The sequence below is a fragment of the Rhinoraja longicauda genome, chromosome 27, assembly GCF_053455715.1.
Source record: "Rhinoraja longicauda isolate Sanriku21f chromosome 27, sRhiLon1.1, whole genome shotgun sequence".
Classification (NCBI taxonomy): domain Eukaryota; kingdom Metazoa; phylum Chordata; class Chondrichthyes; order Rajiformes; family Arhynchobatidae; genus Rhinoraja; species Rhinoraja longicauda.
The window spans coordinates 24,233,294-24,259,919 of record NC_135979.1 but is presented as its reverse complement, the minus strand read 5'-3'; the positions used below and the strand labels follow the sequence as shown (position 1 = coordinate 24,259,919).

The window sequence follows — 26,626 nt, the reverse complement described above, 5'->3', positions numbered from 1 at the left end:
ATTTCTGGTTGTCTGCTATGTTAGATTGACAGCCACCAATTGACAGTCACCACCTTGGCAATGCGGTGAAACAATGTGCCTAGAAGTGTGGGAAAGAGCAGCAGAATTTCCAATGCTTTGAAGCAGACAGTGTTCCTGAAGATTACGTGCCAAGCTGCACATCTCTGGAGAAAGTACAGATGCTTTCAGGGCCCTTGTTGGTCCTGGTTTTCCAGTGGTCTCAGTCCAAATGTGAACTCTCAGCTAATACCAGAACCACGCAGGCATTTCCGTAAAATCTAATCAACAGTAATCAGCACTTTGGGGAAAGCATTACCAAATTTAAATCTAATTTGCAGAAACAGTAAAATTATTTTCAATTACATTTTGGTAATCTAGCAAAAGTGAGAAGTTTTACAGCCAGTGAGCAAATAAATGAGAATCCTACTGTATGTTTGACTTGGAGCTAAGTTGCTGATTGAAATAAACCCAGAGCATGCTGCAAATGCACAGCAGGTCAGGCAGCACCCACTGGGAGACAAATGGTGTTAATGTCTTGGCTTGATGATGTTTCATTAAAACCTTGTTTCAGTTCAGTGGCCTTTTGATGAGCATCTCTCCAGAGATGCTGCCTGATTTAAATATTTTCAGCATTTTCTGTTTTAAGAACAAAAATATGCAAATAGGATTTGGCCATCACTTTACTTTGATACCCTATTCCTTTACTTGCCCCGCACCCATCAATTCCTTTAAAAATCAAATTTTCACCATCTCTAGTACTTTGTTTTTGAGCAGATCTGTTCAAATTAGATTGTCTGACTGGGCTTCCAAGTTGTGCACGTAAGACTCCTTTATTGCCGGTAGACTTGGATATCACAACTGTCGGAATTATAACAAAGCCATTCAAATCATTCTGCCTGCAGTGCAGCAACAAAGAACTACAGAAGCCGGTTTACAAAAAAGGACCCACGGTGCTGGAGTAACTCAGCGAGTCAGGTAGCATCTCTGGAGAATGTGAAGCAGTGTGAAGAAGGGTCCTGGTCTGAAACATCACCTGTCCAGGTTCTCCAGAGATGCTGACTAACCTGCTGAGTTCCTCCAGCACTTTGTGTCCATGTTTTCAAGGATTTATCCAGATGATGATATGCTCTCATTTTACCTCTGGCCCCATTGTCAATTGCATTGTCAGATTAATTACTGAATGCACTTTCATTCTATTCACTGATTGTCAAAAGCCCTCAGCACTCTCGGAAAATACAGTCTGCTCAACTGGAACCCGTACATGCTAATGGATGCACTGCCACCCCAGAGTCTAACCAGTACTGGCCAATGTTTTATCTCAGCTGATGTATGAAAATAAAGCCCTGAATTCCAACAGCTGCCTGCCAGATCCCCCAGATTTGAAAATAATTCTGTTTATAGATTTTGTTTGTATTTTTCGTGTGGAAAATGGTTTGCAGCATTATCAAACAGTGGCATAGCAAGAAAAAAGACTACCGTGCCCAAACCACCGTTTCTTGCACATCTACATTAATTGCATTTCCGAGCATTTACGAATGTATCCTTCCATGCCTTGTCCAGTTAAACCTATGTCTCAATGTCTCTCAATGCAGTAATTGCATCTCATTCAACCACCTTTAAATATGTACGAATTGATTGATTACAAGATACACCATGGAAACAGGCCCTTCGGCTCACCGAGTCCACTTCGACCATCGATCACCCATTCACACTAGTTCTATGTTATCCCACATTCTCATAGACTCCCTGCACATTCGGGGCAATTTGCAGAGGGCCAATTAACCTACAAACCCCCACATCTTTGGGATGTGTGAGGAAACCCATGCGATCATGGAGAATGTGCAAACTCCATACGGACAGCACCTGAGGTCAGGGTCGAACCTGGGTTTCTGGAAGCTGTGATGCAGCAGCTCTACAAGCTGTGCCTTGGTGCTGTCTTTAACATTAGTAAGTGTAGTTAGTTGTACCAAGCTCTTACAAAAGAAGTGACAATAATCAAGTGATTTTTGGTTGAGAGATAAAGATTGCTCATAACTCCATGGAAGCTTGCATTCCCCTGAGATTAGCCGGGACCTTGGTTTTGTATCTCATCCTTTCTAACAGCATAGTACTTTCTTGGGTACTGCATTGGAATATCAGCCTTGACTTTTGTGCCAAGGCTTCTGTAACTTATCTTAAACGTGTATTCTATCACCTTCAGGGTCTGAACCGCTGCTGACACTGAACCAGATGCATGTGTTCGCATGGAGTGTCTGGGATGGAGAAAGGGCCAGGTTCACAGTGGGAATGTCGAGAGCATATTCCATGGAGATTTTGTATCACCGTCATAGCACGTGTTGTGGGAACGCAGAATCTTTAAAACTGCTTCCGAAGTTGTGCATGGCTTTGAGCAGAAAAGTAATTGCTGCTTTGCTTTGTTGCAGAGTGCCCCAGTGACGATGCAGGTTGGCGATGGACAGCAGGTGCAGCTTGTTCCTGCACAGAACCAAACGCAGCCGGCTCTGACCAACTCGGTGCAAACCATGCAGGTCATGCAGCAGATCATCACCAACACCGGCGAGATCCAGCAGATACCAGTATGCACAGCTCCCTGGAACCACTTGTAAAGTTGTCAAATAAAATTACTTGTGGAAACTCTGTTTCCCCAAATATGCACAACAGGCCGAAGGTTTTGCGATAGGCTGTAGGTACAGGAGAATGTGGATGAGATACTGTTCTCCACTGTCACTTGGTGATGCTCCAAAGCCTGAAAGCACCTTTTAGTCATTTTCCAGAGTGGTGAAGGAGATGCAACAGTAGACAGAATAGTTTATTCTTGTGGGTTCTCTTTACAATGGCTCTACCAACCCCACTCTCAACTCCACCCCCACTTTCCTGCCATTCTGAGGTTTTTGACACTGAGCTCCCTTAAGGGAATGCATGAAAAAATGAATGAAAATTCTTTACAATCTCTAGAAGAAATAGGCAATATATATTTTGGATGTGTAAATTCTGACAGAAAATAAAGATTTAATAACTTTATTACAATCTAAAATGGGGTGTTATATTTTAATGCTTCCTAAGAGTAGAAATATAATTTTAATAATCTTTACAATGATAAACACTTTTCAAGGAGTGTCAACATGGTGGGTGATGTGGCCAAACTGTGGAGTGCTCCCTCGAACAGTGTGTCAGTCACCAGATTATCTGAGAGATGTTTTGGCTGGGGCATAACGGATAGTTTCCTGGTATTCTTTGGAATAATCTCATGGGTTCTTTTAAATCCTCGTGAAGGAGATAACCAGACTTCAGATAAATCTTGTGCCTCTGTCAGTGTAGCACTCCCTGACTTTCCAAGTGTTCCAGCTAGACTTTTTTCTTCAGTCTCAAATGCAATTTGAACCTATAACCTTTTGATTGCAGAAGTAATTCTGCTACGAACAAAGCAACAGTTGGAACAAAATAGACACAAAATGCTGCAGTAACTCAGCGGGTCAGGCAGTATCTGCAGAGAAAAAGAATAGGTAACGTTTCAGGTTGAGACTTCTTCAGAAGGGTCTCACCCTGAAACCTCACCTATTCCTTTTCTCCAGAGAAGCTGCCTAACCTGCTGAGTTGCTCCAGCATTTTCTGTCTATGTTCGGTGTAAACCAGCAACTGCAGTTCCTTCCCACACAGGTGGAACAAAATGTTCGACTGAACAAATGGAAAGCCAAGCAATGTGACCTTTCTGAAGAATAAACAACAGAAATGATCTGAGCATCTCATTAATTTAGGACCAGTACAGTGTGAGAAAATATCTTGAGTTGAAAGTAAAGATGCAGAATTGGTTGAATAAGAACATGGGAAGCAAAACTGCTCTGTAGACTCCCGAGCAAAGGCTAGCCTATAGCCCAGAATATAAATCGGGAAATGAGAGCTTCCAAGACTGATATTGCAATAATCATGATTTTAATCCTTGCATAGATTGGACAACCCAAATTTGCAATGGGAGTGTTGAAGAGAAGTTGATGGCATACTTTGAACAGTTTCAAAAGATGTGTTGTGAAACTAAGCAGAGAACTGGCTAAATTAAACCTGGCCATGTGTAATGATACAGGATGGATTAGTGAACTCTCAGTGAAGGATCCTGAGGAAGAATGGTTATTTCATGATAGAATTTCATGTTGGTTTGACAGTGAGAAACTTGACTCTGAAATGTCAAGTCACCTCCATTCTCCCCTGCCCCTTTCCCACTCCTTCCAGTCCACCCAGGTTCTCCCTTTGTCCACTTTTCCTTCTTGCTTTTCCTGTTGCATGGATTTTTTTTCTTTCATTCTCCTGTTGCAGTGTCTCGACCTGAAACGCCGGCCATCCCTTTGCCACCACAGATGCTGCTTGACCCATTTTGAGTTCCTCCAGCTGTTTATTGCTCCGGAGTCCAGTATCTATAGTTTTTTGAGTCTGAAATTAATGTCTTAAGTTCAAATCTTTTCACTCTGGTGTGAAGATTGAGTTGGCTAAGGTGAATTGGAAAATATAAAGACAAAATGTGCACTGTGATTTAAGGGGATATTTTGCAATTCTCTGAGGTGTCATATTCCATTAATCTTGTCAACTAAAGAGAAGGATGGAAAGAAAAGAGATGTATAATATGATTAGATTGGGAAAAATTTAAAAACCAATAAAGGATGAGTAAAAAGACAATGAAGGAGAAAATCAATTGAGACTAAGGCAGTAAGAAACATAAAACAGACAAAAGGAGTTTCTACAAATATATAAAAAGGAAGGTAGCCAAACTAAACATTCATTCCTTAGATGTCACTGAGGAATTAACAATGGAAAATAAGGAAATGGTCGAGACTACAATTTATTGTCACCCGTCTTCAAGTATATCATATCATATCATATCATATACATACAGCCGGAAACAGGCCTTTTCGGCCCTCCAAGTCCGTGCCGCCCAGTGATCCCCGTACATTAACATTATCCTACACCCACTAGGGACAATTTTTTTTTTTACATTTACCCAGCCAATTAATGAGAAAAGGTGGGAGAAAACTTGGGGACAAACTCAAAGCAATCGATATTAATTGTGGAAAAAGTACCTCTGGTCTCGAAAGAAGTGTCTGCAGAGATTGTGCTCGCGTTAGTTGTGATTTTCTAATATTTCCCAGAATCTGGCATGGTTGCAGCAGCTTGGAAAAACTGCAGATTTAACATTCCTTTTCATAAGAGAGATGACAAAAAGCACCATGAACTACAGCGCCATTAACCTTGCACACCATTGATGATCCATTATAAGAAAAATAGAAACAGGTTATCGCCAAAATTATAGTGTAATAAAGAAGAGTGAAAATAGCTTTCTTTTCTAGGGTCTACTTTCTTACTTTACTTCCTTCTCTAACTTCTTTTCCAAGGGGCTTTCTTTTCCCAACACTCTCTTGCACTTCACGACTCTTGCGCACTTTCTTTCTTTACTTCTTTACTTCTATCTTTTTCTTAAAGCTCAAAAAAAGGAAGCGGTATAAAAAATGTATTAAGATATACCTGTTGTATTATTGTAATTTACCGTACTTTTAATTAAAAAAAAATTTATAAAAAAAAAAAAAAAAAAAAAAAAAAAAAAAAAAATAGCTTTATGTTAAGGAAATAATGTTTGACGAACATTGGGATTCTTTGAGGATGAAGGGTGGATAAAGAGGGACCTGTGGGTGCGTTTTGATTTTCAAAAGGTGTTCATTGAGGTGCCAGGTAAGAGTTTGTGGAGTTGGGGAAACTGCATACGCATGGATAGACAATTGTCCCAAATAACAGAAAATATTCAGGATAAATATGTCCATTTTCAGTTTGGCAAGTTGTAATTTATGGGGTATCACGGAGATCAGAATTATGGCCATGACTATTTAATCTGAGTTATTGACTCAGATGAAGGAAATGAATGTATTGCACCTGACTTTATGCCACAAAGATAAAATAAAAAATAAGTAGTAAGAGAAAGTTGAATGCTGCTCCTGTAAGTCCATCACCACAGTCCGAGACCTCTTTGAATCAAAGACTTGTGTTTAAAGCTCTATCCCAGCAGATGAGGAATTTAAATTCAAGTAATTAAACATTATAAATAAAATAAAGGGAAGGGTACCCAATGTACTTAGTTACACGCACTAATCTGATTCATACAAATCCTTCAGGGGAGCCATTCCCCTTTTATTCTGGTCATACCAATTGAAGGTATATGATATATGCTACAATTAGTAGTGATATCTGAGCAAAATCAAAATACGACAAAAATCTGGAAAATGCAGGATATGCTAGGGAACAGATTATTCACTTTGATGCGAAAAATGGAAAAGCATGATATTAATTAAATGGAGCATGACTGTAGCTAAACAGAGCGGTCAGGGTGTTCTCATTGATGAAGCACCTGTTGCCACATCTACAGGAAGTAGAATTTGACCTTTATGGCAAGGGTGCAGGAGTAACTGGTTACGATTCTACAGTGCATTGGCCTGGTCACACACACCTGGCCTCCGTTGTACAGTTTTGGTCCTCATTAAAGAGGGACACACCTGCATTGGAGCAGAGAAGATTTCTGGATGTGGGATTATGTCTCTGAGGAATGACTGAGCAGGTTCAACGTGCACTCGTTGAAATTTAGAAGACTCTAAATTTTGTGATTGTATTGAAGGATAAAGTTCTGAAGGGTATTGATGGAGTCACAGTTGAGAGGCATTTCTTGTGCAGTCATCTTTTGGCAAATGCCTTGGAAAACCTATTCAATAAAGAAGTTTCTTGTGAATAGCATAAAGGTTGTCCTGCCTCTCTTATAACCGTTTCTCTTGTTGTCCATCGCTCTGATTCTCAGTAAGATTTATAAGATTTATTCCTCTAGCCCATTGTGTATTTTTGCAGGATAGCACGGTCATTATCAGTTAATCTAATGAATGCATGTGGATGACGTTCAATATAAACTATCTTTTGGTATCAATATTAACTTATCACTCTAGGTTGGTCATGTGGACCTTCAGCTGCCTCACCATTCAGGATCAATGCTGATTTTAAACCTCTGCCTCTTTCTAATACGAGCCCCATATTTTCTTTAATCCCTTACCATCAACCTCTGTCCTTAATATATTCTCTAACTAAATCTTTACACCGCTTGTAAAAATAATTTTGCTCCGTTATTGGTGAAGCAAACTTCTCAGTCATAATTGCTCCGTTATTGGTGAAGCAAACTTCTCAGTCATAATTGTTTGACCTGTTATTTACAGACTATTTAACCCTTATTTTGTGACACTACCCTACACTACACTACACATCGGTTTGATGAGCACCTCATTCTAAAATTGAGAGTATAACCTCAAATCTGCTCTGTCCCTCGGAGGGCAATAACCCCTATCCCACCAAAGAATTATGTGAATCTTCGTTATGCTCCATCAATTAAAATATATCCTTCCGTAGGTGGGCTAACCAGACCTGTGCACTGCATTCCAGGTGCAGGCTTCTGGGGTTCCATAATTGCAATAAGATGTCTTTTAATCTTTGTACTTGATATCTCGTACAGTAAACACAAACACTCTATTTGCCTTCCATATTGCTTGCTACCCCTGCTTTTTAGCATTATAATTTCCAGTGATTTGTCCACTAGTACACCCAGGTTTCTGAAAATCAACACCTTTCAATCATGTTGCAATTGTGCAAGATTTTGGTGTAACTGCACTTGGAGCAATGTGTGCAGTTCTGGATACCGAGCTATAGAATGTCATTAAATTTGAAAAGGTGCAGAAAAGATTCACAGGAATGTTGCCGTGCCTGGAGGGCTTGAGTTATAAAGTGCAATGAGATAGGCCTGTTTTCCTTGTCTACTTCTATGGTTACCACTCAGTCACCAAGTAGGAAGGTAGAGGTATGTTAAATCATGAGGGGCATAGATAAGATGAATGCATAAGATGCTTGACCTGCTGAGTTACTCCAACACCTTGTGTAGTAAGATGAGTGAGTGTTCAGTCTCTTTTGCTCAGGGTAAGGGACTCAAAAAACTAGATGGCGAGGTTTAAGGTGTGAGGGGAATAATTTAAGGGACCCGAGGTGGAACTTTTTCACAAACGCCAGTGGGTCTGTGGACAAGCTCCAGAGGAACTGGCGGGGTTGGGTACAGTTACAATGTTTAAAAGGCATTAGACATACACATGGATGGGAAAGGTTTGGAGGGACATGGGCCAAAGGCAGAAAAATGGGACTAGATGAGATAGGCAAGATGTTTGGCATAAGCCAAATTAGAGTCTAAACTCATACAAAACTTCAAACTAATCTTGCACCATTTAAAAACCACTGTTTCCCCTTTCTTTCATCATTCTTTCAACCATTTTGAGCTTTTATCCCTGTGTATTAGAGGCAAAGTATATATTTGGCTTCTCACTAATGTATGTTGTTTAATACCTTGAGCATTCTCGCATTTTCTAGATTCTCATCATTTTTTAAGTATAATCTGCTATTTTTTTCACCAAAAGCAATGGTAGGGATTCCAAAATTGATCTTGGCAAATCAAATCAACTATGATTCCCAATGTTGACCATTCTCCAAGCCATTTATGGACAATGTTTATACATCAATGGCTGTCATATGGGATTAAACCAAGATCTGCCCTGCGGTTCAGTAGATTGCTGCCAAGGGACCACAACGGTTAATGCCCATGGAATAGGATGCATCAAAAATGTGCCATTTAGACAGGAAGTCTTGTCTCTTGAAATATTTTCTTAAACTAAATCACTGCTAGTAAGTCACTCTCTTTAATAATGAAAGTTATGGGAAAAATGTACGTTTTTATGAGATTGTAGATTAATCGGTGACAAGCTCAGTAAAGAATTGTAACTGCCGTTAATGTTTGACCACTGCTTTATTAGACTACAATGATCCTGGAATGTAACAAAATAATATTCTGCACTTGCTGCTTTGGGAAAGTGGTTTAAGTTGCAAGCAACAAACGGTCGAAGGCGTGGCTGGAGATTTTTGCATTTGATATAAAGAAACAGCTTTATCATAATCTACTTTTGTAAGTTTACGTCTGTTGTTATCCTCAGCTGCAGTTAAATGCTGGACAGTTGCAGTATATTCGCTTGGCTCAGCCTGTCTCTGGAGCGCAAGTGGTACAGGGACAAATCCAGACTCTTGCCCCAGGCAATCCACAACAGGTGAGCATATGTCTGAGAGCCCATCCTCGGCTGCAAGACTGAACATTTGATGTTGTGTTACAAATAACCAGTTATTTGTTCAATTGAATTATGTTGGAGCTGATTGTAAACAACATCCTACATTTTGCAGAGACTGTCCTGGACTCTAGTTGAATGGATAGCAAATTGGCTCCATGGAAGGAAGCAGAGGGTGATGGTGGAAGGTTGCTTCTCAGACTGGAGGACTGTGACTAGTGGTGTGCTTCAGGGTTCAGTGCTGGACATGTCACTGTTTGTCATCTACATTAATGATTTGGATGAGAACATCCAGGGCAAGATTAGCAAGTTTGCTGATGATACAAAAGTTAGTGGTTTTGCAGATAGTGAAGGTGGTTGTGAAAGATTGCAGCAGGATCTGGATCGATTGTCCAGGTGGGCAGAGGAATGGTTGATGGAATTTAATACAGGAAGTGTGAGGTGTTGCATTTTGGGACATTGAACAAGGAAAGGACCTACACAGTAAATGGTAGGCCTCTGGGTAGTGATGTAGAGCAGATGGATCTAGGAGTACAGGTGCATGGTTCCTTGAAGGTCGAGTCACAGGTAGATAAGGTGGTCAAAAAGGCTTTTGTCACTTTGGCCTTCATCAGTCAGAGCATTGAGTATAGAAAAGAAAACTGCGGATGCTGGTTTAAATCGAAGGTAGACACAAAATGCTGGAGTAACTCAGCGGGTCAGGCAGCATCTCTGGAGAGAAGGAATGGGTAACCATTTGGGTTGAGACCCTTCATCAGTCTGAAACGTCACCCATTCCTTCCCTCCAGAGATGCTGCCTGACCGGCTGAGTTACTCCAGCATTTTGTGTCTACCTATTGAGTATAGAAGTTGGGAGGTCATGTTGCAGTTATATCAGATGTTGATGAGACCACATTTAGAATATTGTGTTCGGTTCTGGGCACCATGTTATGGAATAAATATTGTCAAGCTTGAAAGGGGTCAGAAAAGATTTACGAGAATGTTGCCAGGACTAGATGGTGTGAGCTATCGGGAGAGGTTGAGTAGGCTGGGTCTCTATTCCATGGAGCACAGGGGGATGAGGGGAGATCTTAGAGGTATACAAAATCATGAGAGGAATAGATCGGGTAGACGCACAGAGTAGGGGAATTGAGGACCACAGGACATAGGTTCAAGGTGAAGGGGAAAAGATTTAACAGGAATCTGAGGGGTAACTTTTTCACACAAAGGGTGGTTGGTGGATGTGTGGAACAAGCTGCCAGAGGAGGTAGTTGAGGCTGGGACTATCCCATTGTTTAAGAAACAATTAGCTAGGTACATGGATAGGACTGGTTTGGAGGGATATGGACCAAGCGCAGGCAAGTGGGACTTGTGTAGCTGGGACATTGTTGGCCGGTGTGGGCGGGTTGGGCTGAAGGGCCTGTTTCCACACTATCACTCTATGACTAGCCTTATGATCCCTGCAACACAACTATTTTACATAATTTCTGAAACTCTACCCCCCCCCCTCTCCCCAAGCCCTACTGACCTTGGACCTGACCAGAGACTCTTGCCTCCGTACCTACATTCCTAAACAATTCGCACCTCTAACAGTCGTCTAGCTGTACAATTTGCAACTCCGATTGCCTTGTCTCACACCTAGTGCGTGTTCATCTGTCCTTTGTTCAACCATCTGCTTATCACCCCCCTCGCCTGTGTCCACACTTTGTCCTGTCTCTCCATTGTTTTCTTTCCTCCAACCCCTGCAATCAGTCTGAAGAAGGGTCCCGTACCAAAATGTCAGCTACCCATGGTCTGCAAGGATGCTGCCTGAACTGCTGAGTTACTCTAGCCTTTTTGTCTTTTCCTGATAAACCAGCATCTGCAGTTCCTTCCTTCTGCATCCCTGAATATGCTCTTTAAAAAGAAATTTGTGGATGAAAGTGTTAGTATATTTTCCAGTTTACACTCAGACCTCTTGTGTGTCGTGAGAGTGGATTCCAAAGCCGGAGGTTGTAGAGAATATTTTGTTTCGCTCCTGCCAAAGGTAGAAAATGATAGCCCAAGGGAGAAAGTTCATTTTAGTGCTTTTATTATTGCAGGTAGTAACCTTTTTGCCAGACTATTCAAGGTGTCTATTTATTGTCCTATATTTCTGAAACAAAGGGTATAACATGATTAAAGGCATGATCACCGTTCATAAACTTAGAACAGTGTCGTTCTAGGTATGGTTATTGGAGTGATTGTTTGAGGTCCCAATGGCTCTGTGAAGCCAAGCCAAAGATCATATAGACTCAGAGAGCAGTAAGTAGAGTCAGAAAATCCTGCATCTCAGAAATGGACCCTTCAGCCCACGACATCCACACTGACCATGATCCTCATCCTTTTTAGGTTAGTTTAGAGATACAGGGCGGAAACATGCCCTTCGGCCGACCGAGTCCGCGTCGACCAGCGAACCACGCACACTAACGCTAACACAAACCTGTACGTCTTTGGAGTGCGGGAGGGAAGTGGAGCTCTCGGAGAAAACCCACTCAGTGCATAGGGAGAACGTGCAACTCGTTAAAGACAGCACCCGTAGTGAGGTTCGAACCGGGTCTCTGGCGCTGTAAAGCAGCAACTCTACCGCTGCGCCACCATGCCGCCTTATTAATCCCATTTCCTTGCACTGGGTTTGTGGCCTTCTATGCCTTGGCTATTCAATTGCCTATCTGGAAGGCTTTTTGAAATCGTGATTACAGCTGCCTCCACACCTCCCCTGACAAAGCGTTCCACATATCAACTACTCTCTGCATTGAAAAACTTGTCCCTCTTATCCCCTCCCCAAAACTTCTCACCCTAAATATAAAGGAGCCGAGTGTTGACAAGAGAGGAACATTCTTGAGAAATGCTCCCTCCCTGAAAAGCACCCAGGTTTGTCAATAGTGAATGGAAATCTGGTGTGTGTGGCTGCTCTTTATCCTGTGATGGACCTTGGGATACATTTTTTATTAAACGCACAAGCTAGAAACCTAAAATTAAAAGCGTAAAATGCTGGAAACACTCAGCAGGTCGAGCAGCATCTCTCAAAGAGACATAGTCACTGTTTTGTGTTGACAATTCCTAAAACTAAATACTTTTGTCAATTCTGACAAGGTTCCAGGGTGAAGGAGGTAAGCCATTGCAGATAAGACAATAAGAATATCTGAGGGGGTGAGGCCAGTGTTGCCCTGGTGACATGCTGTTAACAAAGTAATCTGTTTAGTAGGTATAGAGTGAGAGCTGTATGGAATGGGCTTCCGGTGGAAGTGGTGGAGGCTGGCTCGATTTTATTATTTAAGAGTAAATTGGATAGGTATATGGATAGGAGGGGATTGGAGGGTTATGGTCTGAGTGCAGGTAGATGAGACTAGGTCAGGGAGAATGGTCGGCGTGGACTGGTAGGGCCGGACAGGCCTGTTTCCATGCTGTAGTTGTTATATGTTATATGTTTTATGTTAAAGTGAGGCGTTAAAGGTGTGAATGCAGGACAGCCATTGCAGAGAAGCAAAATCAAGAGGGGAATACTGGAAATGCAGATCAGTGAAGAGGAAACTGGGATCATGCTTTGTGCACAGGGTTTTCACCACAGCAACCCTGCTCCACCCTAACAGACACTCCTTTTCTACTGTTCATACTTTCTCCATCACCACGGCTACATAAAACAAACTTGTTTTAATTTTTCCAGTGGAGTCCTGGACTTGCCATCATGTACTTGTTCGTATTTTGAGTAACAAAACAGTTTGCCTAATCCAAGAGAAGCTTGCTATATTATTGATTATTTGGGATGAAAAGCTTTGATTATGAACAGAAGATTTAGTCATTCATAGGAACTTAGTAAAGGTTTTATTACACTGTTTATGCCTGCACTGAATATGCATCAGTAAATCTTGATGTTTGCTTCATTGAACATTTTAATCTAAATTGCTTTCTCCCGGACTTGCTGGCACTCGCTGGAAAGCAACAGCAATTGAGAATTTCTTGGCAATTAATGATTTCCTAACTCGTGCTTAAGTTAATAGGCCTGACTTGAAGGTCAATATAACAGTTCATAAACTGTGAATTGCTGAGGGTGAGTTTCCTGATCACGGGACCATTACTGATCCCTCCCCTTGGCTCGAAAGAAATCAAAGAGAAAACACATTCCTTCCTATGGCCGAAATGCTCAGCACTGAGGCGGTTACGTAGATGAATGCCTGCACTTCTTGTCAGTAGGTGTGCATTTCTAGGTGTTACCCCACAGGGGAATTAGAACTAGATGGATAACCTGTTTGTGCAGATGACCTGCTGTCGAGCGTGGAATTAGGTCACCTCTGCGTTATGCTGCAGAATGAGGTTAGATCGACAGAGCTCGTGAATAACTAGAAGTGGAAACACAAATGTTAACTTGCTCTTTTGTACTTGTATCTTATCTTGGCAAATGTTTCTCCCCCGTATTTTAGGTTGGTCAAGTAGAGGTTCAGCAGGGTCAGCAGCAGCAGCAACAGCAGCAATACAACCAGTTTACTGATGGCCAGGTACGCTGATATTGATCAGGTTTAATCTGAAACTTTATTTCCATGAATTGTATCAGAAATATGTGTCCAACACCATGTTTTCAGTCTATCTAGAACTTTAGTGTAGTGATACAGCATGGAAACAGGTCCACCAAGTCCACACCGACCTTCGATTACCCATTGGCACTAGTTCTATGTTATTTCCATTTTCACATCCACTCCCTACATATTAAGAGTAACTTCACAGAGGCCAAATAACCTCCAAACCCAAACATATTTGGGATGTGGGATGAAACCGGAGCACCCGGAAGAAATCCACACGGGAGAACGTACAAACACCAGGCAGACAGCACTTGAGGTCAGGATCGAACCCAGGTGTCGGGCACCATGAGGCAGCAGCTCTACCAGCTGCACCATTCCAGCAATGCTTATAGTCTCGCATTTTAAGATGGAATTTTTCTGAAGTATCATAACCCCATTTCTTTTGCACATCAAAATTCATAGGTAGTCTTTGCAACTTTCTCTAAAAGTTAATATGAATTGGAAAAGATCTGCAATGCCACAGAAGGTAGTTGAGGCCAGTTCATTGGCTATATTTAAGAGGGAGTTAGATGTGGCCCTTGTGGCTAAAGGGATCAGGGGGTATGGAGAGAAGGCAGATACAGGTTACTGAGCTGGATGATCAGCCATGATCATATTGAATGGCGGTGCAGGCTCGAAGGGCCGAATGGCCTACTCCTGCACCTATTTTCTATGTTTCTATGTTCTGAAAATGACTGACTGCCTTGTTTTTGAGCTTTAACAATCTGTTAATGCATTTCCTCTTGTGCTGTTGCCTCATACTCATTGTAAGAATGATTTGTGAGGTCATTGCTGATATGTGACAGGATTAGAGCTGTTGGACTGAGACAGTAATTGTCATGAACAAAGGGACTTACAATTTGCAGTGAGTTATGAAGCACGATGTGTGAGTTCATCAATTGACCCGGTCGTGAACTGCTTCCTGCTGGAGTTTGCCACAACTCTTTCTTCAGAAGTAGTGTTGTGAAATCAGCTAAGTTGAGTTGATTTTGTATTTTCAGGTGCACAGTTGGTAAGGCATTAGACAATAGTTGCAGGAGTAGGCCATTCGGCCCTTCGAGCCAGCACCGCCATTCAATGTGATCATGGCTGATCATTCTCAATCAGTACGCCGTTCCTGCCTTCTCCCCATACCCCCTGACTCCGCTATCCTTAAGAGCTCTATCTAGCTCTCTCTTGAATGCATTCAGAGAATTGGCCTCCACTGCCTTCTGAGGCAGAGTATTCCAGAGATTCACAACTCTCTGACTGAAAAAGCTTTTCTTCATCTCGGTTCTAAATGGCCTACCCCTTATTCTTAAACTGTGGCCCTGGTTCTGGATTCCCCCAACATTGGGAACATGTTTCCTGCCTCTAACGTGTCCAACCCCTTAATAATCTTATACGTTTCGATAAGATCCCCTCTCATCCTTCTAATTAGAATAAAAGACTACGATGGAATTGTAGTGGCATTTGGAAACTGCTTGAGCAAACTACTTAAGTAGTGTCCATAAACAGGGCGTCACAAGAGCGCAGTGGTAGAGCTGATGCCTCACAGCACCGGAGACCCACATTTGATCCTCGCCTCACCTGCTGTCTGTGGAGTTTGTACGTTAATTGGCCTCTGTACATTCCCCCTGTTGTAGGGAATGCGATGACATAGAACTAGTGTGAAGAGGTGATCAGTGGTCGTCGTGGGCCAAAGAGCCTGTTTCCATGCTGAATCTGAACTAAACCACAGTCTATCTTCCCTCTACTAGGCATCTATCGTGCTAGATAGAGGTGTCTAAGTCACTGTTAAGCTAACTAAAGAAATGTCATAGTGCAGGATGTTTTGGGGAATTAATGCAACATATTACTCGTTTATATTTTGGATATTTTGCGTCAAACAGCAAACAGGGTACTTCACCAAAGACTGACTGATTTGGAAGAGTTTTGCTTTCCCATTGCTTTCCGATACATACTCCAAGTCAATGTCTGAAGAAGAGTTCTGACCACGAAACATCACCCTGCCTTTTTCTCTAGAGATGCTTTCTGACCTGCTGACTTACTCCAGCACTTTATGTCTATCTTCAATAAATCTTGATTTCAGTCAATGAGAAGGAAAGACTGGCACCTCTACACTGTATTTAACATGCTTGGTAAAATCCAAAGTGCAATACACATGACAACTCTAAAGTTGTTGTGTTTGTAATATAAGAAAAAGGACATATAATGATAATAATAATATATTTATTTTATATAGCGCCTTAACACATGCACAAAGCGCTTTACAAATACAATTAACATAGAAACAAACAGACAAACAGACAAACTATCCTGACGGAAAAGCGGCGAATAATCAACGCCAGCGTCCTCTCGCGTCAGGGTCCAGCAGTAGACATTAAAGAACACAAGACACACAGATACAATTTTTTACACAAAACAGCCATCACAGTGATTGCTCTAGGCATACCCTCACTGTGATGGAAGGCAAAGTCTTATCTCCTCCTCGTTCTTCTCCCGTGGCGCCACGAGGCGATCGAGGCTCCCAACCCCTTGAAGCCCCCACCGGGCGATGGAAAGTCCCAGGGTCGAGCCGAGCAGGCCGATGAAAGTCCTGAGCCCCCACCGGGCGATGGAAAATGCCGCGGCCGAGCCACGCAGGGCGATGAGAGTCCTGAGCCCCCACCGGGCGATGTAAAGTGCTGCGGCCGAGCCACGCAGGGTGATGAAGGGCCTGCGGGCGGGTTGATCGTGCCTCGTGCTTCGGGGCGGTCGAAGCTGCTACGGCTGGAGCTCCCAAAAGCCGGTCGCCAGCCAGGGACCTGCGAACTCCCGATGTTGCGGTCTGCAGGGCCCACGGCCGAAGCCTCCGAGATGGTAAGTCCAGGCCCTGCGACCGGAGTCTTCAAGGTCGATCCCAGCTGGAGGCCGCCGACTCCACGATGTTAGGCCGTTGCGCGAACGGAGATACGACACGGTAAAGGTCGCATCTCCGTTGAGGAGGAGATTTAAAAAAAGGTTTCCCCCAACCCCCCCACCACCCCCCTACATACACAAAATTAAAAATAAAACAAAACGTACATTTAACATCAACAATGACAAAAAAACACAAAAAAAACGGAGAGACTGCCGGTGAGCCGCAGCTGCAGAACACAGCCACGCCCCATGTGTCCATGTGATAACTGCCCAGTGACAAGTGATAACTGCTCACTGACTGCAATCTGACCGTATCGAGATAATGTGTTTTAAAAGTTTTTTTAAAGAGACGGGGGTAAATATTAAAGATGATAACAGCAGCTTTTGACTCATTTTCATTCATTATTTGGAATGTAGGCATTACTGGCAGAGTCTGCCCTTAATTGCCCTTGAAAGTAGCGATAAGATGGCATTTTGAGGCCACTGCAATGAAATGTTGCCTGTTCCAGAAGGAAGCTGGCATTTTTCTTGGGCTAAATCTAGGCCATTCCTTTTGGGCCTTGTAAACTTGAGGAAAGAACTTCTGAGTGCATAGTGGTATTGCCTGCAGTAAAAAAAGAACTTGGATTGAGGGAGAAACGGTCATTGACTAGAGATATCTCAGAGGAGTGGATTGAATGATGCTCTGGTGAAGTGAAATGATAATTGTAACATTTTTGGCATCTTTGTGATTTAAGGTTTCACACTGAAGGCAACCCCTGTGGTTATGGAGAAATATATTAGGACAGCATGAAAGAGTAGCATGTTACATTAATTCCCAGAAACAGGGCAGCACAGTGACGCTGGCTCGCACCAAGAGAGACCCCGGTTGGATCGTGACCTCGGGTGGTGTCTGTGTGAAGTTTGCACATTCTCCCTGTGACTGGGTTTCCTCCAGGTACTCTGGTTTCCTCCCACATCCCAAAGACATGCTGGTTTGCAGGTTAATAGCCTTCTGCAAATTGTCCCTTGTGCATAGGGGGGTCGTAGAATCTGCAATAACAATATGGAGAGAACAAAGTTGGATTATATTGGTGTCACAATAGTGTGAACGGGTGGTCAATGGTCAGCGTGGACTCGGTGGGCAAAAAGGGCCTGTTTTCATGCTAATCTATGTATGTATCTATCGAGCAGTGCCAGCTGAGAATATGTGTTCAAGAGCTGCCTGTTGCAAGTCTCAAATTCTCCAATGCCTGACTCTGGTGAAAGTACTTCCCATTGAATCTTACTTACATCTGAATCCCAAATCCTCGCTATTTTCCGGCTTAAATATGCATTGTATGCATCACTATTATTTCAATTGCTGTGCTTATCTGAAGTAATAAAACACTAACTTTCAAATTGCTGTTCAAGGTAATATTCAGCAGCTGCTCACCATGGGTCGGGGAATAGATGTAAATAATTGACAAAGAATGATTTGACCTCCATGGATTGCATTCCTGCAGATGCCAACCAACAGCAATTCACTAACTATTAACCATGCAACAGTACAAATCTCTTACATGTAGAACGGTTCCAGGTTAAAAATATGATTTTAGTTTTCCTTTGCTGTATTTAAATCTTTGATTGTAAAAAGCTTAAATCCAAAAACCAGTCTATAACTAAATATTTCCCCTGTTGCTTGTTCTTGCTACGTACTCTCTCACATACCCAATCTTCCGACAAGTCCTCTCTGGGGTATGGCTCATAAAAACTTCCAGGACTGTTCAAGACAGGCAATAAACACTGATTTCTGGCAGAGATGCCCGCATTCGGTGGGAGGTGACGTCTTCTGGATGCAATGATAAGCTGACCTCCTGGGTAAATATGGAGGATTGCATGTCACCATTTTCAAGAAGGGTTGTGGAATTTCTCCGCAATATTATTGCCAAAACCTGTTCACCGTTCGCATTGTATTGGCTTGCTATCATAGTACTGTTTCTGTGCGTAAATGAATCCCTCAATTCCCACATAGTGTGCAGAGACTGTGCTAGAAATCCTTAATGCACCCACAAAAAGCATTCAGGGATTTTCTGTCTGTTTTTTCCCTCTCTACCAGAAAGCCATTACTCCATCTTTGTGTTTAGTGCCCAACTCTGATTTGCCTACTATCCATGTGCCAAAACCCAGTTTGGGTTTTACTTGAACCATTCAGCTCCTGTCCTTATCAGAGCCTTGGTCCCAGTAGAGTCACAGTCGTATAGCACAGAAATAAGCCCTTTGCCCCAATGTGCCCATGTCGAACAAGATACCTTACCTATGCTAATCTCACATGCCCGCATTTGGCCCATATCCCTCTAAACCTTTCCTGTCCATGTACCTGTCCAAATGTATTTTTGAATATTGTTTTAGTACCTGCCTCAACTAACTCTTCTGGCAGCTTATTCCATGTACCCACCACCCTCTGTTTGAAAAAGTTGCCCTCGGGTTCATATTAAATCTTTTCCTTCTCACCTTAAACCTATGTCATATAACCATATAACAACTACAGCACGGAAACAGGCCCGTTCGGCCCTACCAGTCCACGCCGACCACTCTCTCTGACCTAGTCTCATCTACCTACTCTCAGACCATAACCCTCCAATCCCCTCTCATCCATATACCTATCCAATTTACTCTTAAATAATAAAATCGAGCCTGCCTCCACCACTTCCACCGGAAGCCCATTCCATACAGCCACCACCCTCTGAGTAAAGAAGTTACCCCTCATGTTACCCCTAAACTTTTGTCCCTCAATTCTAAAGTTATGTCCCCTTGTTGGAATCTTCCCCACTCTCAAGGGGAAAAGCCTACCCACGTCAACTCTGTCCGTCCCTCTTAAAATTTAAAAAACCTCTATCAAGTCCCCCCTCAACCTTCTACGCTCCAAAGAATAAAGACCCAACCTGTTCAACCTCGCTCTGTAGCTTAAGTGCTGAAACCCAGGCAACATTCTAGTAAATCTCCTCTGTACCCTCTCCATTTTGTCGACATCCTTCCTATAATTTGGCGACCAGAACTGCACACAATACTCCAGATTCGGCCTCACCAATGCCCTGTACAATTTTAACATTGCCCTGGTTCTTGATTCCCCTACTCTGGATAAAATACTATGTGCATTGATTCTATCTATACCCCTCTTGATTTTATACTTCTCTACAAGAACACTCCTCAGTTTCCTTTACTCCAAGGATTAAAGTCCTAGCCTGCCCAAACTCAGGCCCTCAATGTGGACGAGCTAAATTCCAGAAGCAAGGTGCAAGTGACTGCCCTTGACATCAAAGCAGTGTTTGACAGTGTGGGATCAAGGAGCCTTGGTAAAACTGCAGTCAATGGTATCTGTAATGTTGTAGTCGTACCCTTCACAGAGGAAGTTAGTTGTCATTGTTAGAAATGACCCATGGTGTCTTAAATCCATCCACGTTAAACTGCTTCGTCAACAACCTTCATTCCGCCATCAAGTCGGAACTGAGAATGTTTGCTCACTGCACAAAATGTTGACATGCATTTGCAACTCCTCTGTAAATCAAATAGCCGATGTCTGCATGCGTGAGACCTGGTTAGCATTCAAGCACAGACTGATGAGTGGCAAGTAACATTCATGCCATGAAAATGCCAGGCATTAAGTCTCCAATGAAGAGAGAATGTAATCACCTACTCTTGATACTGATTAGCATTACTCTAGCTGGGTGTCCGACCATCAACATGGTGTGGGTCCCCATTCACCAGGAACTTGACACCAGCCAGACACATACAGAGCCGACATGAGTAGGTCAGAGGCTGGCTATCCTGTAATGAGAGACTCACTTCCTGATGGTCGAAGCTGTTTAGTGAGACTGCATGATCTCTCCTTGCCTGGAGAAGTACAACTTCATCACTTACTAAGAAACTAATTTGAAGTTTAAAGTTGCCTTGTAATTGGCACCCCAGCAACCACTAAATAGAGGTAGGAAGGAACTGCAAATGCTGAATTAAACCGAAGGTAGACACAAAAAGCTGGAGTAACTCAGCGGGACAGGCAGCATCTCTGGAGAGGTGGTGTTTCGGATCGAGACCCTTCCTTGGACTCGGAGGAACGAGTCTGAGGAAGGGTCTCGACCTGAAACGTCACCCATTCCTTCTCTCCAGAGTGGCTGCCCAACCATTTTTACATTCTCTCCACCGCCAGTGAACAATGGCTGCAGTCTGCTTTGTCCACAAATCGCACTGCAGTTACTTGTATCATCCTTGCCTAAAGGCACCTAGATGGACAAGAGCACACTTGAACAACACCACACACTGGGTTCCCTTCCAAGTCAGGCACAGACCTGGTTGGAAATCTGTTCCTGTTCATTCATTGTGCTTGGGTCCTTTTCATGCCTCTAGTTTCCCTCTCCCCTGATTCTCAGCCTGAAGAATGGATTTGACCCAAAACATCATCTGTTTCTTTTCTTCAGAGATGCTGCCTGACCGGCTGAGTTATTCCAGCATTTTTTGTCTTATCTCTGGTGTAAACCAGCATCTGCAGTTCCATCCTACACACTCCTTGCCGTATGTTATGTATACACTAAGGGTGGAGAAGGCCCTGAACCTACGTGTCTCCGAGATGTGCACGTTTGTTTTGTACGAAGTTGCCGCTTCATGTGTGAGAGACTGCAATGTAAATGTGTATCTTTTGCCTTGTTCACTGCAGCAGCTGTACCAGATTCAGCAGGTCACCATGCCGGCCGGACAGGATATCAGCCAGCCTATGTTCATCCAATCCACCAATCAGACTGCAGATGGACAGACGGCCCAAGTCACAGAATAGTCTCAAATGATGGAGAGCGGAGAGCAACTGCCACAGAAGCCATTGTATAAATAGTACAGCCACTCAATAATTGGGATAGAAATTGATTTTTTAAGTTTTTTCACCATTGCATTGTGTTAAGTAAAATTAATTGTACATATATAAAATGCAATAAACTCCTTCCAAGTAGACCTTTGTAAGTGCATATACAAGAGTAGATAGGAAGGGAATTCTTGTCTGTGCTGATTATCCAGTACCATCACTGAGCATATTGCTGTTCTGTCGTTCACTTGTACAGTGTTGTGCCTCGGCTTTTTTTATATAAAGAAATGCAACAATTGCTTATAAATGTGAGCAGGGTAGCCAGATTTATTTCTTGGCTCACTTACCAAGGGACAGTCTCATCCAGAGTTTTGTAGCAACACATTTATAAACTAGTATTCTCTGTCGGTCTTGACAAAATTACAAATCTCTACATGCACATTGACTAAAAGTGAAGAATGGATCATTAGGATGTGTTTATAGTTTCAGCCTCAATTTCCTGCAAGATAGATTTTCTTATAGCACTTGGGTTTGGCACATACAAATTTAATGAAATATTAAATTTTATTTTCAGAATGCATCTTAATAACTTTGTGTTTCAGCTATTGGAGAAAATGAAGTTAATTTTCCTCATTTATAGCCTTGCGATTATTCACTTGAAATTAGTGTTGAAGTAACTGCTTGGATCTAAGTGACCAGTGAACTGTGTTATGCTGTAAAGCTACATAGGTTGCTCACGTGCTGGTTTATACCTGACGTAAGTGTGGATCTATTCGTGAGAGGACCCTCATTACATGCTGAGGCTCCCAGTTTGTTTAGTCATTTCCCTCCACATCACGTTAAAGGAGATTCCTAGTTCCTCCCACGACAAATTGCATTTGTCCTGTATACTACAAGGGAATATGGATGAGGGAGATCCTCTCATCCAACCAGTAATAAATATTAAACTATACCCAGAATCCACCTCTTATCGTGCATTACAATAATTCCAGATTTCTGCCGTTGTTACTCTTCATGAAACCCCTTGTTGATGAAACCTTTGCGTAAATGACTTAGTGGCAATACCACAGTTGCCTTCCATCTACTGGAAGTCATGTGCTGTGGGTCTTTTGCAAAGTGTTGTTTGGAATTCTACTTTTGTAGCATTTACTATCATGTGGTTCCTTTTGATCTTTCCTGTTTTAAGCTCGACGGATCTAGTTTCTGGAGACACCAGGAACTAAAGATGCTGAAACCTTGAGCAACAAAATGCTGGTGGAACTCAACGGTCAGGCAGCAACTTTGGAGAGAAAGAACAGGCAATGTTTCAGAAGGGTTCTGACCCACAACATCGCCTTTTCATTCCCTCCACAGATGCTGCCTGACCTGCAAGGTTCCTCCAGCACTTTGTGTTTTGTTTAAGATTTAGTTTTATTCGGCTTTTCTGATGAGACCTGTGGCACCAATGTTGTGGACCGTGGATGTTTTCTGCAGTGCTTTAGTGTCTCCTCTTCTGTTTTGCAGACCAGAAACAGATATTGCAATATGGTGCAGTAACTGGATTGTAATGCAACTTGGCATAAGCTGTATGTAAGCCTTGTTGCTGAGCATTGAATCAGTTTTTTAATTGCTCCTAAGCGCAGTGTTATATCCACTCTCATGATATGGCCAGCATTTTTTTTTACTCGGCCCTGGTTTGTCGCGGTAAATGATGGACGACCACTTAGAACTGCAGTCAGTGAGGAGTAGGTGCTCCTTCAGTCAAACGTTAGGAACAAGAGAAGCCCATAAATAAATCCCTTGGAACTCTTCTGTCATTCAATGAGATCACAGTGTATCTATGGCTCTGTATGGCCCAGTCTTTGCCCTATAAGTCTTTGGTTAACAAAATCCTATCAATCTCAAATTTAACCTCTATCTTGCCAAGAATTGCCAATTGTGGAAGAGAATTCCAGATTACTATCACCCTCCTGTGTTGCTGTATATTTCCTGCCCGCCTCTTAATTTTCCCTTTGCTCCCACAGAAATACGAATGACCTAGCAGTTATTGTTTTTTACCCTCCTTATCCCATCAGATCTTTGAAAATTTTAGTCAACGCACACATTAATCTTCTAAATGACAGGAATACGCCCCTTGTTCCGGATGATTGACTTAAGTGTTTGCAGTTATTAACTCTAATAGAACTCAACACACCTCTCTCTCGATGTAAGTTTGAGCCATTTGACAATGTGCAAAGAGTAAATGCTGCACTATCTTCCTCCTGTGAACTGGGTCTGCCAATATTGCTTCATCAGTTTCTGCATTACTTGGGTAGTTTGCCTCACTTGATTTTTTACTATTTCCAAAATGAAATGCATCTTCCCAATGTTGCTACTTATATAGGTAAACTGATTGAGTTACTATATTACCAAACATAGCAAGCAAGGCCCCTCACAAAGAACACCGTTGGCTACTCCAGAGGGAGCCCATAGTCCTTTCAATTGTCTGTGTTTATGATACCGAAATGATTTCCTGTTAATTGCTGTTATCTTTGCTGGAGATCATAAGAAATGGAAGGAAGAGAAGGTCAGTTGACCTCGGTGTCCTTCAGTAAGATCTCGACTGATATCTTTGATCTCAACTCTTTTCCTTCCCAATCCCTATAACCACTGGTTGCCTCTGGTAACGGTACTGAGAGACCAGTATGTTTAGTCATAGAGCTGTACAGCACGGAAACAGTCCCTTCAGCCAAATTAACATGTTGGGTTAGTCCTAGTTGCCTGTATTTGGCCAAATAGCCCTATAAATCTTTCCTCTTCATATGTGGATTTTAAATCAGTGGGGGTGAAAATACCCGTTTGAGGGATTGAATGCGATCAGTAATCCATGTAAACAGTTACTGTGTGGATTGCAGGACCAAAGTCAGCCTCATGTCATTTAATGGCAGCCTTCCCTATTCATTCTGCCCAGCAGGGGTCAGAGCTCATTAGTTTTCTAATGGTACTAATTGCTTTGTAGAATTGTGTGGATTGAAACTATTCCGTTCATCTGGCTGATGCCGGCTCTTTGGGAAAACTATCCAGTTAGGGTCTCGACTTGAAACGTCACCCATTCCTTCTATCTTTCCAGAGATGCTGCCTGTCCCGCTGAGTTACTGCAGCATTTGTGTCTACCTAGGGTGCTGAATAAGTATTTGAAAAGAGATAAAAAGCAGGGCACTGGAGAGAAGGCATGACAGTGGTACCACAAAATGCTGGACTCCTCAAGGCATGACAGTGGGATTGGCTAGATTGCTCTTGCATAGAACTACTGACCCAGAAATGCTGAATGGCCTCCTAGACTCTAATGTGACTACTTTTGGAATTAGGAGCAGGCTGCTTGACTCCCCAAATCTGCTCAAGCATGTGATGAGATCATGGCTGGTCTGATTTGTTGTCCGATTTCCTTATCTGTTGGTCATATCTCTAACCTCTGCTTTTCCAGTCCTCTTTCTGTTTGCAAAAGTATTAAATCTGCTTCCACCACCTTTTGGGTAGTAACTCCCAGATTGTAACACACAAAATTATTCTTCCCTTACACAAAGGTTTTTAACCGTACGTCTTTCATCTCTACTTACCTGCCCATGGGACTTACCAAACTCCTTTGTAATTTTGAGCATGTCCACGAACACTCCTGTGAACTGTGGTGTAAGGCCATGAAGATGGTAACTGTTGTGACATCTGAGTAATGGGACAAGCTAGATGGTCGCTGCTCCTGTAGCATCTGGGTTTATTTTCAAGCCAGTGTGTTGAGATGAAACGGTCTGGCTTAGTGTTGACTGTCCATTCCCTCCCAGGTCATTGGCACAGGACTGAGAAAAATGCTGAGATTGCCGATCCTTTACGGCTCACACATTTGGGAAATGGTGATACTAATACTCGAACAAAGCTGGAAGAGCTTTTCCCAAAGAAATCCTAGTGCTTGAGGCTGAACCGAATGCACCCTTGCCCAAGATATGTGTTTTTATTGCAGAAAATTGTTAATCCCTGGAAATGTATACTCGTTTGGAACTTGTGCTTTGGGTAGTCCCAAGGGTTTGTTTTTTGTATTATTGTTACTTGAGTTTAAAAAAATAATAATTTTTGTTGGGTCTATGAAGATGCAAGGATTCTGAATCGAGTTAGGCAGAGGTCATGATGATACTGCAGTGTTAGGGTAGGACCATACAAGGCCCATTTGTGATGCATCATAGAATAGTCATTGATCTTTGTATTTCCAAGGCGGGTGTTTACCATTAGGAAACCCTCTCTACCCCACTCTTGATTGCTTCTCCCTTCTCTCACTCCTCTGGGAATTATTCACATTCAATGTACCCCATCTCAGCAACTGATTCTTGTTAGCATACTTGCCTGCAATGTGAATACTTGCCTGCTAGGATATCAAGATGTACACACAAGTCACTATCTCTGGTGAGCTCCCATATCCTTCCTTTAAAGAGTTTTGTGTTAATTAAAAGTTGGAAAGGTGCAGACGTTGCGGCTGCTCCTCCCCCTGAAGTGGTTGAGTGTCTTTTCCATTTGGAAATATTGTACATCAGGCCCTCTGCTACAAGGTCTGGCACGTCTCCAACATGTGTGTTATACACTGACTGCATTTGTTGTTTGAAATTGTCTTAAGAATTTTCTGATATCCAGAGTCTTTGATATCCCACTTTTACTTTATAAATCTTTAGAAATAAAAACTCTTTTGTTATAAACACTCGTATCAAGCTTTATTTGAATGTTGACAAAGCGGAGGTCAAAGAAACTGATAGCACAGGACACTTTTACATCCATCTTATCATCGAGGGACCAATGCTGGGGTAATTTAGTGCTGCAGTTCTCTGCTCTTCCCCATTGCCAACTAAAATGATGTTGAGCGTTTGACAGCACTGGGCCTGTACTTGTTGGAGTGTAGAAGGATGAGGGGGGACCTCATTGAAACTTACCAGTGAAAGGCCTGGATAGAGTGGATGTGGAGAGGATGTTTCCACTAGTGGGAGCTAATGTCCCACTTTTAAAAAAAGGAGGGAGAGAGAAAATGGGAAATTATAGACCAGTTAGTTTGACATCAGTGGTGGGGAAGTTGCTGGAGTCAATTATAAAAGTCGGAATTGCGGAGCATTTGGACAGTAGTAACAGGATCGTTCCGAGTCAGCATGGATTTACGAAGGGGAAATCATGCTTGACTAATCTTCTGGAATTCTTTGAGGATGTAACTAGGAAAATTGACAGTGGAGAGCTGG

At 42.5% G+C, this 26,626-nt stretch overlaps 1 protein-coding gene across 3 annotated transcripts in view; it reads left to right on the top strand.

The window, feature by feature from the left end:
• nfyc (nuclear transcription factor Y, gamma) overlaps window positions 1-26,098 on the top strand; it is a 79,280-nt gene extending 53,182 nt beyond the window's left edge. For all 3 annotated transcript variants that reach the window (XM_078423434.1, XM_078423432.1, XM_078423433.1), the window contains 4 exons: window positions 2,424-2,576; window positions 9,039-9,149; window positions 13,583-13,657; window positions 21,267-26,098. In XM_078423434.1, the coding sequence (XP_078279560.1) occupies window positions 2,424-2,576; window positions 9,039-9,149; window positions 13,583-13,657; window positions 21,267-21,383 (456 nt within the window). In that variant the 3' untranslated portion in view covers window positions 21,384-26,098. The remainder of the gene's footprint in view (window positions 1-2,423; window positions 2,577-9,038; window positions 9,150-13,582; window positions 13,658-21,266) is intronic.
• The last annotated feature ends 528 nt before the right edge of the window (window positions 26,099-26,626 follow it).